Source organism: Meles meles, chromosome 6 (assembly GCF_922984935.1).
Source record: "Meles meles chromosome 6, mMelMel3.1 paternal haplotype, whole genome shotgun sequence".
In the NCBI taxonomy this organism is placed as follows: Eukaryota; Metazoa; Chordata; class Mammalia; order Carnivora; family Mustelidae; genus Meles; species Meles meles.
In genome coordinates, this window is record NC_060071.1 from 137,131,862 (window position 1) to 137,150,756 (window position 18,895).

Here is an 18,895-nt window from a genome sequence, read left to right on the forward strand (position 1 = left end):
ATATTGGTCAGAGAATTGAAGGTAGTGGTGACCTATGAAGAACAGAGGTTGTCTTTATCAGGGAGGGACCCCATGGAGGCTTAGCTGCTGGCAAGATTCTACTTCTTGATGGGGTGATGGGTATCTCCTTTATAATAACTCTTTGAAATGTGTAAGCACAGGATCTTATACTTTTCTACATCTATCACAAATATCAACTAAAAAGGAAACATACCCGCCATGCATGGAATGATACATACATATTTAAGATGGAAAGGAATAAAGTTAGGAAGATATGTGCAGATACATTTGTGTTTGTAATATTATGTTTCATGAGCTGGGATGTGAATTTCATTTATTATTATTGGTAAAATAATTTCATTTATTATTATTGATAATTGGATATCTAGAATATTTTCAGGGATGCTTGGGTGGCTAAGTCAGTTGGGCGTCTGCCTTCGGCCATAGTCCCAAAGTCTCGGGATCAAGCCCACATCAGGCTCCCTGCTCAACGGGGGGTCTTCTTGCCCCTTTGCCCTTCACCCCGCTCGTGCTCATGCTCTCTCTCTCAAATGAATAAATAAAATCTTTAAAAGAAATAAAATGAGATAAAATAAAATATTTTTAATCAGGGTACCTGGCTGGCTCGGTCAGAAGAGCACAAGACTCTCGATCTTGGGGTTGTGAGTGTGAGCCCAACACTGGGTGTAGAGATTACTTAAATGAATAAATAAATAAATAAACAGTTTTAAAAAATAAAATAAAATATATTTTTTACAGATTTTATTTATTTATTCGACAGAGATCACAAGCAGGCAGAGAGGCAATGGGGGGCGGGGGGGTGGGGGAGCTGGCGCCCTGTTGAGCAGAGAGCCCGATGAGGGCTCAATCTCAGGACCCTGAGATCATAACCTGAGGCGAAGACAGAGGCTTAACCCTCTGAGCCACCCAGGTGCCCCTAAAATAAAATATTTTTAATCAAAATTAAAACTAAAGGGGCGCCTGGGTAGCTCAGTCACTGGGTGGCTGCTAGTCATGATCTCAGGACTCTGGGATTGAGCCCTGCATGGGGCTCCCTGCTCAGCAGGAGGCCTGCTTCTTCCTCTCCTACTCCCCCCACTCCCACCTGCGTTCCCTCTCTAGCTGTCCTCTGTCAAATAAATAAATAAATAAATACTCTTTTTAAAAATTACAACTGAAGTTAATGTAGAAAAGAAGATTAATGATTTTGTTCTTTTTACTTCAATATTGTTAAAATATTTATTCAACAAATTAAAATCGGGAGAGAAAAATTTAAGCCCAATGAAGATCAAAATGTATTAACACATGGAAATGTACACATACTGAAAATCCATAAGGATCTGGAAAAACTCCAACATACCAGTAGAAAAACAGGAGTTGAATGACAGAAGATATGTGAAAGCTAGGAACTAAACAGGGAAGCCTTAAGTCAACACTGGTTGGTTGCATGTATCTGCCTTTTTGAATCTTTAAACACTGAAAAACATTTTAGAGTCACTTCAAAATCACCTCCAAGAGAGGACAGTACCCAGAGACTTTATTATAAGCTGTCGCCAGTCACCAATAGGTGGTGACCCTCCCCCGATTTAACATCAATATTCCAAATTTTAAATATTCCAATTTCCAGAAAACAAAGAATTCACTGCACCTAAAAATAATGTTCTCCTTGGTAATAGTCAAGGGATAGGATCTCCTTCTCCCCATCCAAAGTTAATCTCACAACTCATGATCAGCATTCTAGTTCCTCCTACCTCTCCTGGAGCCTCCCCACTAATTAGCCTCTCTTTCTGTTTGTAGCTTCTCTACTTGGCTCTTTCCTCTTAGCATAAAACCATCCTCAAATATTTCAGATCTTAAAAAAAGAATTCTGCCATCTACCTTATGTCCTTCTCTTTTTCCTTCCCATAGCAGGAGAGCCTTGAGAAAGATTAGTTCCTTCCTCAACTATCCTTACCTTGCACTGACGCCTCAACCCTCTAAACCCTGGCTTTCCATTCCCTTTCCATGGAACAAGTCCTGCCAATGTCAACAATGGCTTTGTTGGCCCTATCTCATTGGGACAGTCCCTATCCCATGGGCCTCTTAGAAGCATCTGATACACTGACTGTTCTGAGTTCTATGCCTGCATTCTGTAGGAATATTTCTTTCACCACTCTAGCCTTTCCTTTTTCCCTACTTCATAGGCTCTCCTGCTTTACCCTGTACCCTGAATAGGAAGCCCCACATTGGTCTTTTCTTCTCACTCTCACATTCTATGAATGACCCTATCCATTACTGTGGCTTAAATTACCAATTAAGTAATTGGTAATTAAGTAACTCCCATGGTTGCTTATTCTCCATAATTCCTAGTTTTTACAGTTTCTACCAGTCAGTTATAAAGTCATTTATCCCATCCCACCAGTATGATAGAGCAGGCTAAGCTCTTAAAAACTGCTTATCTTATTTTTTTGTATGCTTCATTTTTACCTGGTAACATCAGCCGACTGCATTCTGGGGCCTCAGTCACTGGAAGGAGGGACAAGCAAGTAATGTCTTTAGCTTCTGATTCTACTAGCCCCTGTCCCAATGGGATGGACGTATTCTGAACAAACTGTACCAGGAGCTGGGGAGTGGGGGAGGAAGAGACAATATTGAAAAATACAAGTTGTTATGAATGAATCTAAACCTCTGAATTTACAAGTTCACAGCGTAATTAAATCTTTATTGCTTACTAGTTTCAAGCACATTCAGAGAAAAACTACATTAACTACAAAATAACACTTAAAAGTTATTTTTATCAAGTGCTCTGTTCTAAAGAAAAGTTATATTATATTGGCTCATTTAATCCTCATCATAACCCAGTAAGATTGAACATGTATTTTAAAGATAAAGAATCAAAAACAAATAAATAAATAAAGATAAAGAATGAAGTTGAAGACATCAAGATTTTTATTTATTTATTTGACAGACAGAGAGCACAAGTAGGCAGAGAGGCAGGCAGAGAGAGAGAGGAAGGGAAGCAGGCTCCCCGCTGAGCAGAGAGTCCGATGCGGGGCTGGATCCCAGGATCCCGGGATCATGACCTGAGCCGAAGGCAGAGACTTTAATCCACTGAGCCACCCAGGCGCCCCTCAAGTTGAAGACATCAAATGACTTATCTAAGGTCACATGACTAGTAGGGGAAGTAAGTCTTCAAACTTATATCATCTGATTCCAAATTCACTGACCTTTCCACTATGTGACACAGATATACTAAAATTAAAGCAAGAGAAATGAATAAAAATCAAAAAATGTTTAGGGGCACCCAGGTGGCTCAGCCAGTTAAGTGTCCAACTTTTGATCTCAGCTCAGGTTTTGATCTCAGGGTCATGAGTTCAAGCCCTGTGATGGGCTCCACACCTAGCATGGAACCCACTTAAAAAAAAAAAAAATAGGGGCGCCTGGGTGGCTCAGTTGGTTAAAGCCTCTGCCTTCTGCTCAGGTCATGATCCCAGGGTCCTGGGATCGAGCCCTGCATCAGGCTCTCTGCTCAGGCAGGGAGCCTGCTTCCTCCTCTCTCTCTGCCTGCCTCTCTGCCTACTTGTGATCTCTGTCTGTCAAATAAATAAATAAAATGTTTAAAAAAAAATAAGATAAATAATAAATAATGTTTAAATCCTCTAATTACATTTATAAAGAAAAAACTTTCATATATATAAAATTAATTGAAAAATGGTTGTGGTAGTAAATATTTATATATGTATATATACATCCATATGTTATATAAAATTTCTGTCATTACATAACTACCTAGATGTATAATAAGTTATACTTACTTAAAGAAACATAAAAAGCGATAGGTAAAAGGAGTTTTTAAATCTTTGAGAAAGTACTTAGTGATAGAAAAAAAATAATAAACTAGTAGTTAACGACCAAAACCATATGGCCCACAATATCTAAAATATTTACTATCTGGCTCATTACAGAAGTTTACTGACTTCCTGACTTAAGGACAAACCTTGGAAGACAGCCCACAAAAAAATACAAATAGATAGATAGATAGCACTGCCTGGGCTCACCTCTGGTTTGGATTCTAACTCATCTGATAACATTGATTCAGCTTCCAAATCCTGTAGCTGTTCAAGGGACAGGTTAAAAATTTAATTCAGTCAATGACACCTTCCTGTTATGCTCATATTCCTCTAGGAAATGCTATGCTTTTCCTGTAAGATGCTGTGCTGGGTGGGTAGTCAATTTAGCCTAAAAAAGGATGAGAGAGAGAGAGAATTAGAGGAGTAGAAAAATGTAGTTAAATAAACAAAGGTAAGTCTACATATCTGAAAATCACAACAAGCAAGCAAATAAAGAATTCAACCCAAAACACTTGTTTTAAAATAGAACAAGCCCAACAGATGTCAAAACCCATTAAAAGTTGTACTTTGAAAAAGAAAAAAAGTTGTACTTTGTGGAATTTCTACTTCTACAAATCTATTTTAAGAAAAGGTCTTAAAAATAGAAAAAGTATATGCCTAAAGAATTTCATGTTAGCATCTATAATAATAAACAACTGCAAGCAAGATATAAATACACATATATACCCAACACTTAGAGGGAATAGTTAATTAGATTATAGCACTGTCACTTAAAAATATAGTTATAAAAATAACGCAACAACAAAAAGCGCTAATGACATGTTAAATTACAAAAACAAAATACAAAATTATATACTTGCTATTATTAAAACTAGTTAAGATATGAACAGGAAAAGATAAAAGGAAATTAATACAACTATGATAGTAGCTATATTAGGTGGCAGGCTGGTGTGACTTATTTTTCTTTTTTCAAGTTCCTCATCTTTCTAAAAGTGGTTACAGAGTCAAATCTGAACAGTGTTTCCCAAAAGTAGGACTCTTGGGACCCTGATGTAGCTATTTTCACCCCATAATTAAAATTCTTACCTTCTTATCACTTTATTTTTTTTCAGACTTTTGACAAAAGAGTTCACTGTCTTTTGTACAATTGTTGCTAAAATTGGGACCACTACCATACACAAAATAATTGTGCAATGTAAAATGCACCCAGGATGGGAGTTTTTAATTAATACCAAAGTTGACTGGAAAGTTAGAATAAGGTAGGTTTGCTCTACAAAAAGGCATTTAAGAAGTTCCTGAATAGGGGCACCTGGGTGGCTCAGTGGGTTAAAGCCTCTGCCTTCGGCTCGGGTCATGATCCCAGGGTCCTGGGATCGAGCACCTCTTCGGGCTCTCTGCCCAGCAGGGAGCCTGCTTCCTTTCCTCTCTCTCTGTCTGCCTCTCTGCCTACTTGTGATCTCTCTGTCAAATAAATAAATAAAATTAAAAAAAAAAAAAAAAGACGTTCCTGAATAAATGTTTATTGTTCTGTTGGTTCCTTCCTCTCCCCCTTGCTGGCTTCCAGAAATCCTCATTTTCATCATTAAAAAAAAAAAAAAAAAATTCATAAGACGTAAATGAAAGTGTCCTTTGTTTCCCACATAAAATCGAGTATCATAAATCTCTGACTTTTCCTTTCTCATGTGTTTTTCTTATTCCAATCCTACACATACTAGTTCAATGCTGTTTATTCATCCCTCTTTTTCACAGAGGAAGGAACCAAGGCTCAGTGCTCAAGTTATTAAGCTGCAGAATCTGGACTCCCACCCCCAGAGCGGCTGGCATAAATAGCGATTACATCTATCTACTTACATCTATCTACATCTGACCTTGAAATACCAGGGTTTAAGAATTACTTCTCCCGGGCGCCTGGGTGGCTCAGTGGATTAAAGCCTCTGCCTTTGGCTCAGGTCATGGTCTCAGGATCCTGGGATCGAGTCCCGCATGGGGCTCTCTGCTCGGCAGGGAGCCTGCTTCCTCCTTTCTCTCTCTGCCTGCCTCTCTGCCTACTTGTGATCTCTCTGTCAAATAAATTAAAAAAAAAAAAAAAAGAATTACTTCTCCCCAATTCCAGTACATCTCAAGAAGCCAAGAAATAACCAAATATTTGTTTAGGTTTTTCTTAAGGTTCCTCAAACTCTTGAGTTTCCAAGATTGTAAAATCTCTAAGAAACGAGACAACTATTTGCTGCCCTTTATATTTGTTAGGCTTCTTAGAAATCAATGATGCTGGCTGCGTTTCCATTATCCTCATCTAATGAAAAAAAAAACGAAGTTTATGAATATTATGAATATGTGCACCAAACAAGGGAAAAATCATATACTGGCTCTTAGATACTTTTGCAAAGCTGTAATAACAACTTAAAGAAGAACGCTGCCACCTCTAGATCACCACTTCTCAAGGGTCCATGGTTATCTATGGTATCTTTTTATTTTAGTGTCCTTTCAGTGATAATTTTTCAAAAAGTTAACATTAGCATTTTCTTTTTTTTTAACATTATAATTTTAATTTTTTTTATTTATTTTCAGCGTAACAGTATTCATTGTTTTTGCACACACCCAGTGCTCCATGCAGTACGTGCCCTCCCTATTACCCACCACCTGGTTCCTCAACCTCCCACCCCCTGCCCCATCAAAACCCTCTGGTTGTTTTTCAGAGTCCATAGTCTCTCATGGTTCATCTCCTCTTCCAGTTTCCCTCAACTCCCTTCTCCTCTCCATCTCCCCATGTCCTCCATGTTCTTTGTTATGCTCCACAAATAAGTGAGACCATATGATACTTGACTCTCTCTGCTTGACTTATTTCACTCAGCATAATCTCTTCCAGTCCTGTCCATGTTGCTACAAAAGTTGGGTATTCATCCTTTCTAATGGAGGCATAATACTCCATCGTGTATATAACATGAGCATTTTCTGAAACAAATGTGTATCCATATTATAACTGAGTTCTGCCCAAATCTGCTGCCCACGTTGCGGTTTCTATGTGCACTATATGAACTAAAGAGAGACTAGAAGGACAGAGAAGCATAGGCAGGCTGACCTCAAGACACTGGGCACTCAGTACCTTAGCAAACTGTGTAAACCTCATCTTTTTTTTTTTTTTTTTTTTTTTTTAAACCTCATCTTTAACACAGCAACTCGCCATGTATATTAGCTGGAAGTGTGATGGCAAATATGCAATTAAATTTGTTTCTATTCTCAATTCCCATTATCATTTCACAGGTTTCAAAAACCGCAATGCAAATTTTTAAGTAACAGCTTTACTGAGATATAATTCATATGCCATACAATTTACTCATTTAAAGAGTACAGTTAAATTATTTTTAATATATTCACAGTTGTGCAACCACAACCACAATCAATTTTACAACAATTTCATCACTTCAAAAAAGAAACCCTGTACCTATCAGCAAGCACTCCCCATTTCCTCCCAAGCCCTCCCCAACCAGGCCTAGGCAACCACTAATTCCTGTCTCTATGGATTTGCCTATTCTAAACAGTTCATATAAATGGAATTCTACATGTGATCTTTTGTGGCTGGCTGCTATCGCTTAGCATGATGCTCCCGAGGTTCATCCCTCTTGTAGCATGAATCAGTACATAATTTCTTTTTATTGCCAGCAATATTCTATTGTATGGATATACATTTTATTTATCCACGTATCACTTAATGGACATTGGATTATTTCTACAATTTGGCTATTATGAATAATGCTGCTATGAACATTCATGGACAAATTTCTGAGTAGACGTATTTTCTTACTCTTTTGGATATACACCTAGATGTGGAATTGCTAGGTCATATGGTAAGTCTATGTTTAACCTCTTGAAGAATTACCAGGCTATTTTCCAAAGTGTCTGCACCATTTCATAATCCCCGAGCAGTGGACTTCTCTTCTTCCTCATCAACACATCATTACAGCCCTCCCAGCAGGTGTGAATGGTAACTCATTGTGGTTCTGAGTTGCAATACCTGGTGACTAATGATGTTGAGTCTCTCTTCATGTGCTTATAGACCATTTATATGTCAGAAGAAATTCTGTATTCAGAAGAAATACTTATTCAGATCACTGGCCCACTTCTTAAACTGAGTTGTCTTTTTATTACTGATTTGTAAGAGTTCTTTTTATATTCTAGATACAAGCCCCTTATCAGATATACAACTTGCACAAACTTTCTCCTATTCTGTGTGTTCTCATTCGCAACACAAATCTCATCCTCATTTGAACAAGTCAACTCTAACTCTGCTGTTCTCTAACAATACCTCATTAAAACTGGCATTCAAGGACTTTAGTCAGTTTTGGTTACATGTGAGATCCCATTATCACACGCTGCTACAATGTCTTGACACTTCAAATACATACCTTGTATTACATTCTCTGCATAGTATTACTAAAGTTAAAATGTAGAAACAGGAAATATATTCTTGAACCCAAGGCTAAATCTTTCCACTACTAAGTACTGCATTTCAGTAGAATGACATCTCTACCAGAAAATATGAATGTTATTTTGAATTTTGTTTTAGGGTGCGGTTTACAACTGTATACTTACTCATAAAGATATAAATCCATGACAACAACTGATAAAATCCTGATAACCTAAATTCTACTACCTACATGGTTCCCTAGAGCCATCAAAACATCAGACTGCTAATGTTGTAATAAATTTGTATGGTGGCAGATGGTAACTACCCTTATCTTGGTGGGCACTAAGTAGTATCTCAAATTGTGGTAATGTATCAAATTGTCAAATCATTATGTTGTACACTTGAAACTAATTTAACATTGTATGTCAGTTATTCATGGATTAAAAAGAAATATATACTAGACTGCTTAAAGAAAACAATTTTGGTTCAACATATGTTAATTTTTTAAAAATCCACTGACCCTATCACTGTTATTACTGAATTATTTGTAAATTTGTTTTGATTTTGTAGTTGATTAGGAGCTACCAGAGGCTTCAGCACAGGAAAGATAAGAATTACTACCTAGCTTTATGTCAAAGTGTATTTAGAGTAATTATAATAAAAAAATTGCCAGTATGGGGACCAATATAGTGTCCAATGCAGTGTTCTTCCTTTAAATGCAATTTGCATGATAGTGGAGTAAAAGGCTCCACTCTGATTCAAAACGAAGCTATTTTTAAGTAATTATGGACCTTAAGGATATTTCTTCCCAGGCTTTCTTATACTATTAAGATAACAGGCTAGAAATGCAATACTGAGTGGTCACCCCAAGTTCTTTAATGTGAACACTAATAGTTGTTCTTTTTTTTTTTTCTGTATCTTTACCTGGTAGGCAAAATTTATATCCATATTTGCTTTCAAATTAGAAAAATTACTAATTTAGCCCCATAAATAATAAAAAAGATAATGATGGGGCGCCTGGGTGGCTCAGTGGGTTAAAGCCTCTGCCTTCAGCTCAGGTCATGTTCCCAGGGTCCTGGGATCGAGCCCCACATCGGGCTCTCTGCTCCGCGGGGAGCCTGCTTCCTCCTCTCTCTCTGCCTGCCTCTCTGCCTGCTTGTGATCTCTATCTGTCAAATAAATAAATAAAATCTTAAAAAAAAAAAGATAATGACATTTAACAGTCAGCAACCAAGGGTAGGCCCATCAAATCATACTTTCTACAAATCATAAATAAGGCATCATGGCTCTCGATAAAGAGCTCACAACAAAACAAAATGATCTCAGACACCCAGCAATTGGTCTAAAAGATATTATTAATAAATATGAAATAAGTAGTTCTAGTCAGACCCTTTCTCCCTCTACTCTTGGCAACAACAGAATTTTTACTGTGTATATGGTTCCCTATGGCCACCAAAAGCACATTAGATTGCTTACAGAAAACAACCTCAGTCTAGCAGAAATTCTATTTTTTAGAAATCCACTGACCCTGACAATGCTATTATGTTAATAGCTAATAAAAGAAGAAAATGTTAATATGTTATCCCTTAGTCAACCTAAAGGTTAAAAAGAATGCAGGCAATACAAACCTTTGCAATGAACCAAAGCAAAGAACACAGAAAGCCCTGAAAAGTTCTATAAATAACAGAAGCAAAGCAGATTTAAGACAACAGCAATCTCTATGATCTAGACCATCCTGAGAACAATTCTCCTTCTGTTTTTAGCCAAATAAACAAATCCTGAGAACTGAAGTCTGATTAACTGCATTCTTCTATTACAGTACACTCAATATCATCCAGCAAATTATGCATTAACATTAAGTAGCTGAACAAGTAAATAAGGAAGCTGAGCTATATTTAAAAAAAAAGAAATCCAAGGTCTCTAAAACAGAAGTCTCAATTATGCCTCTGACCTTTTGACTGAGACCTAGGCAGGCTACTCATCTTCTGGACCCTAGGAAATTCATCTGAAATACAGATGAAACAAATCTGCCCTAGGATTATTTATGTACCAGTCAATAGAAATAATTACAAAATTCTTCAGAAACAAAGCTCTGCATAAGTGCTTAGGAAACAAGTAAATAGAGTGCCTAGTTGATAGAGGCTCAGTTGATTAAGCATCTGCCTTCAGCTCAGGTCATGATCCCAGGGTCCTGGAGATCAAGTTGCACTGGGCTCCCTGCTCAGTGGGGGTATGCTTCTCCCTCTGCCCTTTCCCCCAACACCTGCTCTCTAGCTCAAATAAATAATATCTTTTTTAAAAAGAAACAAGTAAATGTTTCAAATGCACCGTATATTCTAAAAGATTAAGAAATGCGCCTGGCTGGCTCAGTTGGTAGAGCGTGTGACACTTGATCTTAGGGTCAGGAGTTCGAGCCTCATGTTGGGTGTAGAGATTACTTAAAATAAAATCTTAAAAAAAAAAAAGAAATTTTAAAAAATTTTTATTTTCTTATTACTGAGTCCAAATTTCCTATAAAGCTGTGGTTTTCAAACATCTGACTACAAATCACAGTAAGATACATTTGCCATCATACCCCAGATAATGAAATACTCACTGAGACACACACAAATAACACATCTTCATGAAACAAAATTAGTCTATACTAATCTCATGCACTCTGAATTTTTTAAAAATAAAACTCACTAGGGGCGCCTGGGTGGCTCAGTGGGTTGGGGCCTCTGCCTTCGGCTCGGGTCGTGGTCCCGGGGTCCTGGGATCGAGCCCCGCATCGGGCTCTCTGCTCTGCAGGGAGCCTGCTTCCCCTCCTCTCTCTCTGCCTGCCTCTCTGCCTGCTTGTGATCTCTGTCTGTCAAAAAATAAATAAAATATTTAAAAAAAAAAAAACAAAAAAAAACTCACTAAACTGATCTCAAAAGTTACTTAATAGATTATATCCCAAAGATTGAAAAACAGTATAAAGTATCTTCAAAAGTCTCACATGTATATGTTAAACAGATACTCAGCCATAAAACATAAAGCCATTGATATAAACCTGCCATAAATATATATTACAATCAGCAATTATCATTGATCAGAGTCTTGGGGAAACTGAAATTACCTGAATCCTCACACAAGACAGGAATTAGTGGTGACACCATGTTAGGAGGGTAGAGATGGCCTAAAACTAATGCAAGCTACAAGGAGAAATATTGGGCAGGACAACCAAGGCAAAATAAACTAAACAAGCAAGAGGAGAACAGAGCTGGTACAAGTGTACCTTGCCTCAGTCCTGACTGCCATACAGAAGGGAGTATATTCCAAAGGGAAAATGACCAGGGGCTTTTACTGCTCTGCCTCAAGAAAGAAACAGAAGATCATTGTGTCAACTTCTAAAAAGCAATGTGATTCCACCCTAGGAAAACAAAGCCTAGAATATCAACACTGTTCTTATTTTAGAGAGGTAGAAAATGCCTTGACCTTGACCCAGTTTCAGAAAGAAGAGCCGGGGAGAAAAAAGAGGGAATTGAGAAACACTGCGGTCCGCCAGTCAGTAACCAATCCACTTCTCAGTTCCCTGCATATCTACCTGCCGCTGACCACAAATACAGACCCAAACAATGCTTCACTAAAGATGAAAAAATTAAAACAAAAATTCTACCAATAGTAGAGAATTACCATGATCAAAAATTAAAATTAAAAAAAAGAATAGTTTAGGGGCACCTGGGTGGCTCAGTGGGTTAAAGCCTCTACACTGGGCTCAGGTCATGATCCCAGAGTCCTGGGATCGAGGCCCCCCACAGGCTCTCAGCTCTGCGGGGAGCTTGCTTCCTCCTCTCTCTCTCTCTCTGCCTGCCTCTCTGCCTACTTGTGATCTCTGTCTGTCAAATAAATAAATAAATAATAAAAATAAAATCTTTAAAAAAAAAGAAGAGTTTAAATTTTGGTATAAAATAGTAGTCCTGGGATGTCTGGGTGGCTCAGTTGCTTAAGCATCTGAGTGGGGAGCCTGCTTCTTCTCTGCCTGCCGATCCCCCTGCTTGTACTTTCTCTCTCTCTCTCTTTCTCTGAGAAATAGGTAAATAAAATCTTAAAAAAAAAAAAAAAAAGTCCTAGGGAAAGAAAAAGTAACTAGGGACAACTAGGGTTAAGCATCTGCCTTGGGCTTACGTCAAGATCCCAGGGGCCTGGGATTGAGCCCTGCATCAGGCTCCCTGCTCAGTGGAGAGTCTGCGCCTGCCTCTCCCTGCCACTCCTACTTGTATGAATGCACACACAGCTCTCTGACAGTTAAAGGAATAATCTCTTTAAAAAAATAACTTTTCATATCCATATCTAGCATACTATGGAAGCTGATTAAATTCTAACAAAGCAGTTAATAGGTACTAGTGAAAGAAATCTGGAATGGAAGAGAAATGGAGAACTGTGAAACCAGAATGAATCTTAGAAACTAGAGGACTCATCCTGGGCCTTCCCTCTTCCTTCTCAGATCTGCTTAGGTGTTCCATGCCTACAGCCCCCATTTTTATTTCAGTCACCTCCGCATTTCTCTGCAATCCTTCAGAGCCAATTTTATCAAGAGATTTGTCTCTATTTTCAAATCTCTAATCACTATCCAATCCCATCACTTCACTAAAACGTCTCTTGTAAAGGTCACCGAAGATCTTCATGTTACCAAATCCAAGGGACACTTTGCAGCCCTCATCTTACTTGACCTTTGCAATGAACAACTATTGTGTTCAACTGTCCCACATTCATGTCCCCTGCTCGGGTGACAGACTGACGTCCTGTCTGGGGATCTGTCCCCTTCCCTGCTGGATACATCCTTCAGTGAGACTGTAGATGAAGGTGTTCTTTTCTTCACTGGCCAACTGTTGGACACTTGACCTATATTGAACAAATCAGACACTTTTCCTCAGAATGTGAATTCTAGAAGAAGTAACAAAGGGCTGAAATCGGCTGCAGTGGCCCATTCATGCCAGTAATGCTGCCTGCAGCCTCCCCTGGGGCTGCTCACATTCCTGACCTTCATGAAGCCAGGGTCTTCATCCTTTCCTTTGATCTCACGAGCTGCCCACATCCTTGTTACAGATTCCTCTTCTGAAGCAAACTGGTCACTTGCAACCAAAGCCAAACTGGTATTATCCCTTAGAGGCACTGCCTCCTCCCTCCAACACTTCACTTACACTCTCTGCTTCCAAGATATATGTTCCCCATTTTACTCTTACCTCATTGCCACACCTCCGGTTTTGTTAGCTCCTGTACTCTTCCTGCGCTCAGCCTCTAAATATTACTATTCCTCAGGATAGTATTCAGGCTCTCTTTTCTTGCTACACTCTCTTCCCAGTGCAAACTTAGGGCTTTAGTTGATACAGTCTCCAATTTTAAGTTTTTATTTAAATTCCAATTAGTTAACATACAGCGCAATATTAGTTTCAGGCATATAATAGTTATTCAACACTTCCATGCAATACCTCGTGTTCATCGCCAAAATTTTTATCTGCAGCCCAGATAGCTCCTCTGACTGCAGACAGATATGCGATTGCTTACTTGACATCTCTACTTAATATTTTAATGACATCTCAAATTTAACATGTCCAAAATGAATTCTCTCCCAAGCATGTTTCCCAACACGCCCTACCAGCCCCACTCACTACACCCCTCCACTCAAGATGGGACCACCATGGGGCGCCTGGGTGGCTCAGTGGGTTAAAGCCTCTGCCTTCAGCTCATGTCATGATCTCAGGGTCCTGGGATCGAGCCCCGCATCAGGCTCTCTGCTCAGTCCTCTCTCTTCCTGCCTCTCTGCCTACTGGTGATCTCTCTGTCAAATAAATAAAATCTTAAAAAAAAAAAAAAAGATGGGACCACCATTCACCCCATTTAGGAGTAATTTTTACTACTTTCCTTTGCTCCCAATATCCAGTCCAGCTGCAAGTCCTATGGAGACAGCAAACCCAGCTGTTCTATCTCTGCTGTCACCTCCCTGTCGCAGGCCCCATCAGTACCTGTCCTAAACCACTGGTAGTGCCACCTCACTGGTCTCCCTGCTTCTACTCTTGCCTCCCTCCATTCCATTCTCTTGACAGGAGTAAATATCACCTTAAAATGCAAGTAAGTCCTGCTGTATCACTCACCTGCCTGAAACTCTACGTAGCTTCCCAAGGCACCTAGACAAAATCCAAACTCTTTATCCTGGCCTCTAAGAACTATGTGATCCATTCCCGCATCTCCAACCACACTCCAGAGTCAGTCTCCCTTATGTGCTCACCAAGCTTCGGCCATCTTAGTTCCTTGAACAAATTAAGCTCTTTCCCATGTTAGGGATGTGTACATGTCATTTCCGCTACCTTGAAACACTTTTACCTCTCTCTACATTGATTAGCTCTTTTTTCATTCTTCTGGGTTCTGTTTAACTATCAACTCATTTAGAAAGGCTTCGTCTGATCACCTTATCCAAAGAAGATTCCCGTAACTTCCAACTTTTTCCTCTATTTCTGCTGTTTCTAACTTTCTGCTGTTTCCAATTTCTTTTTTTTTTTTTTTTTTAAGATTTTAAAAACTTATTTGTCAGAGAAAGAAAGAGCACAAGCAGGGGGAGGAACAGACAGAGGGAGAAGCAGGCTCCCAGTTGAGCAAGAAGCCCAATGTGGGACTCAGGTTCCGGGGATCACGATTGGAGCTGAAGGCAGACACTTAACCGACTAAGCCACGCTGGCGTCTTGCTATTTTTTTTTTTTTAAAGATTTTATTTATTTGACAGAGAGAGAGAGAGATCACAAGTAGGCAGAGAGGCAGGCAGAGAAAGGGGGAAACAGGCTCCCCGCTGAGCAGAAAGCCCGATGCGGGGCTCGATCCCAGGACCCTGAGACCATGACCTGAGCCGAAGGCAGAGGCCTAACCCACTGAGCCACCCAGGTGCCCCGCGTCTTGCTATTTCTAATTCCTTTGGTCTTATACAGTATTCATTCTTTTTCTGGCTACCCTGTACGTTGTAAGCTCCATAAACAAAGGCAGGAACTAATCTGTCTTCTTCACAACTTTACCTTCCACTACCTATCATAGTGCCTGGCAAAATATTGTATGTAACTCGTAAGGAATTTAGGTCTCCATAGTCCTTTCTGATACTGTGACACTCTTAAGGTTGGCTTTACTATGAGATTTAAGGAATTCCATACAAACTTCCTGCAAGCACCTAGTAGGCACTGAAGAAACACCTGTACAGTGAATGAATGACATGCAAATAATACCAAAATTTTCGTCTCTACTCCTGACCTCTCTTCTGAACTCCAAATTTTTATTTCTAACCGTTTGCTGAGTATCTCCTCACGGATATCCATCTCAAACCTAAAAATGTCCATAATCCAGAGTATCATCTCCACCACCAAACCTGTTCTTCTTCCTGTATTATCCATTTCAATTATTGCCCAATCTTCTACCCACTCAACCGCAAATTCTAGGTCTTTAATGATGTCTCTCATTCTCCATATTTAAATAATTCCAGGAGTTCTGATTCCCCCACACTTATTCCTCCTGTAATACATTGTTTAGATCTCTTTGTCTTTCAACTACACAATTAAAATAGGCTTCTAGGGGCACCTGGGTGACTCAGTGGGTTAAGGCCTCTGCTTTCAGCTCGGGTCCTGATCCCAGGGTCGTGGGATCGAGCCACATGTCGGGCTCTCTGCTTGGTGGGGAGCCTGCTTCCCCGCCCCTCCCACCGCCTGCCTCCCTGCCTACTTGTGATCTCTGTCATATAAATAAATAAAATCTTAAAAAAAAAAAAAGGCTTCTAACCAGTCACCATGCCCTAAAAACTTCCCTTTTCAATCCACCTTTTTATGCAGCCGCTTGAGTTATTTTTCCAAAACACAGAAATGCTTGTGTTTCTCCACTCACTCAAAATTCAGCTCCTCAGAACACTAGTCAAATTCCTAAGCATGGCATTTCAAATATTCTACAATATATCCTCAAATACTGTTCCAATTACAGCACTGTCCAAATTCTTCAATTAACCCTTTACTCCAGCCCATATGGACTGGCTTTTGGAATGAACACATCAGCCTATTTCAGTGCTCAAGTCTTTGCTTAGAATAATTAGTTCTTCGACCAGTAATAAACACTCCCAATCCAGTTGCGACTTTCTGAAATTCTTTCCAGCTTTTAAAATCCAATTCAAGGGGTGCCTGGGTGGCTCAGTGGGTTAAGCCTCTGCCTTCGGCTCAGGTCATGATCTCGGGGTCCTGGGATTGAGTCCCACATCAGGCTGTCTGCTCAGCAAGGGGCCTGCTTCCCTTCCTCTCTCTCTGCCTGCCTCTCTGCCTACTTGTGATCTCTCTCTGTCAAATAAATAAATAAAATCTTTTTTTTAAAAATCCAATTAAATGCTATCCTCCACTAAGATACTTTCCTCCAGGGGCGCCTGGGTGGCTCAGTGGGTTAAGCCGCTGCCTTCGGCTCAGGTCATGATCTCAGGGTCCTGGGATCGAGTCCCGCATCGGGCTCTCTGCTCAGCAGGGAGCCTGCTTCCCCCTCTCTCTCTCTCTGCCTGCCTCTCTATCTACTTGTGATCTCTCTCTGTCAAATAAATAAATAAAATCTTTAAAAAAAAAAAAAAAAAGAAAGAAATGTGGGTTGAGGGGCGCCTGGGTGGCTCAGTGGATTAAGCCGCTGCCTTCGGCTCAGGTCATGATCTCAGGGTCCTGGGATCGAGTCCCGCATCGGGCTCTCTGCTCTGCAGGGAGCCTGCTTCCTCCTCACTCTCTGCCTGCCTCTCTGCCTACCTGTGATCTCTCTCTGTCAAATAAATAAATAAAATCTTAAAAAAAAAAAAAAAGATACTTCCTCCAAGCAAAGAAAATCTGTCTTTTCCTTGGTGCTCCCAACACACTGTTTCACCTCTCCTTGGCAATTATTGCATCCTGCCTTGGCTGGTAGTTGTCTACTTGCATATTTTTTTCACTGGCTAAGGTTGCTGAATTTATTCATTTTAACTCTCATTAACCTAGTATGATGCTTTGAACAAACTAAGCTTTCAAGATTTATCTGCTGAATAAATAGGTAAGCCTCTTCACCCACACAGGAGGGGAAAAAAGCACCAGAGATTAAGTAACTTGTCAAAAATCAGACATTTACTTTGGGGCACCTGGGTGGCTCAGTGGGTTAAAGCCTCTGCCTTCGGCTCAGGTCATGATCCCAGAGTCCTGGGATCAAGCCCCACATCGGGCTCTCTGCTCCGCGGGGAGCCTGCTTCCTCCTCTCTCTCTGCCTGCCTCTCTGCCTAGTTGCGATTTCTGTCAAACAAATAAAATATTTTTTAAAAAATCAGACATTTACTTAAATGCAGACTTTTTAAAATTAGAACCTAAATCTTCTGCTCGGTTGACTCTATTCCGTCTACATTAAAATAACACAGTGAGGAATTTCCACTCCCTAACAACAAAATGCCAGGGACTCTATTTCAAAATGTTTCTTTTACTCTCCTTGCAAATATGTTACGTTGATCCATGTGCCAAAGTGAAAAAGTACAAATTCTTAAGTCCCAGGTTAGTAATATTTAACTTCCAAATGGTGCATTTCAGGGCCTCATGAGCAAGTGGAATAAACTTTAATCAACTAATTGCATTCTTTTCTCTGAAGAAACTTCAGAGGATAAATTCAACCAGCGAATGCGCACAGGCTGTAAACACAGCCCACAGCCTCCACTTGCAATGACAGGCTAAGGAGAATCCAACAGCCAAGCCCCTCAGAGCCGGTAGCCTCCTTCTAGACCCAGGAAGTAAGTGGACGTACGAAAGAAGACGGCAGCTCTGGGCTGAGATTTTCAGGGCACAGTCCTCTCGGCATCCTCTTTCTCCCTCTGCAACAGCCTTAGTGTAAGGCCCCAAAGCCCGCGGGTAGGGCCAGGCTGCGGGTGCAGTCCAGCAGCCCCCGCTCTTAGGGACTTGCTACTGACTCCAGCTTTCTCAGGACCGTCTTGTTCCTAAGCCCCTGCCCCCAAAACCAATCAAAGAGCAGAAACATAGGCCCCAACGCCGCGAGGGTTAGGGCCGAAGCCCTAGGGCTTCAGACCGGCCGCTCCCGGGCCCGCCAGATCTGAGAGGGGGTGTCGGGGGGGGGGGGGGGGCGGTTTCCCTGTCCTCTCTGGAGGCGAACTCGGCCCGAGCCGCCGAGGAGCCCGCACCGGCTCCCTCCCTCTCGGGGACCACCGAGCTTCGCGGGTGTGGCCTGGCCCAGCCCGAGCTCACCTTCCCGTCCCGGGCAGCCGGCTAGCCGTCAGGCGGTCCCGAATTCCGTCCACACACAGCGTCTTCCGGCTCCCGCCGGAAGCAGCGGGAGCGCGGGACAGGAAGTTTGGCCGGCCCCCAACGCTCACACCCACTCGCTCGCCGCAGGTTGGACTCGGCTCCTCAGCCCGAACCGGGTTCAGCCCTAGGCGTAGAGGCCAGGGCGGGCGGGGGTCAGGCAAGGCTGGGCCCCTGTACCCCCGGAGCTGTGGTCTACCGTCTCCTGTTCATTCCATCACTTGGGGCCCCGCCGTCTGCGAAACCCGAAAAACCGGGTCAGTTCGTTCCAGCCGTGACGTCACGGCTTCCTCGCAGCAGCAGATGGGGTATTTTTTCCTGTCAGCTGAGATGAGAACTAGTTACAATGGGGGCCATGGAGAAAGAGAGACCTACTC

General features: G+C 41.0%; 1 protein-coding gene across 3 annotated transcripts in view; it reads right to left on the reverse strand.

Moving 5' to 3' along the window:
• The window catches only part of ZNF410 (zinc finger protein 410), a 41,557-nt gene extending 22,985 nt beyond the window's left edge, over nt 1-18,572 (reverse strand). The window contains exons 1-3 of one of the 3 annotated variants that reach the window (XM_046007963.1): nt 18,462-18,572; nt 4,038-4,218; nt 2,467-2,602 (exon numbers count right to left, since the gene is read on the reverse strand). In XM_046007963.1, coding sequence (XP_045863919.1) covers nt 2,467-2,602; nt 4,038-4,070 — 169 coding nt within the window. In that variant the 5' untranslated portion in view covers nt 4,071-4,218; nt 18,462-18,572. Of the gene's footprint in view, nt 1-2,466; nt 2,603-4,037; nt 4,219-5,681; nt 5,845-18,461 lie in introns of those variants that run through there. The other 2 variants (XM_046007964.1, XM_046007965.1) reach the window with 2 other exon arrangements.
• Nucleotides 18,573-18,895: the final 323 nt, after the last annotated feature.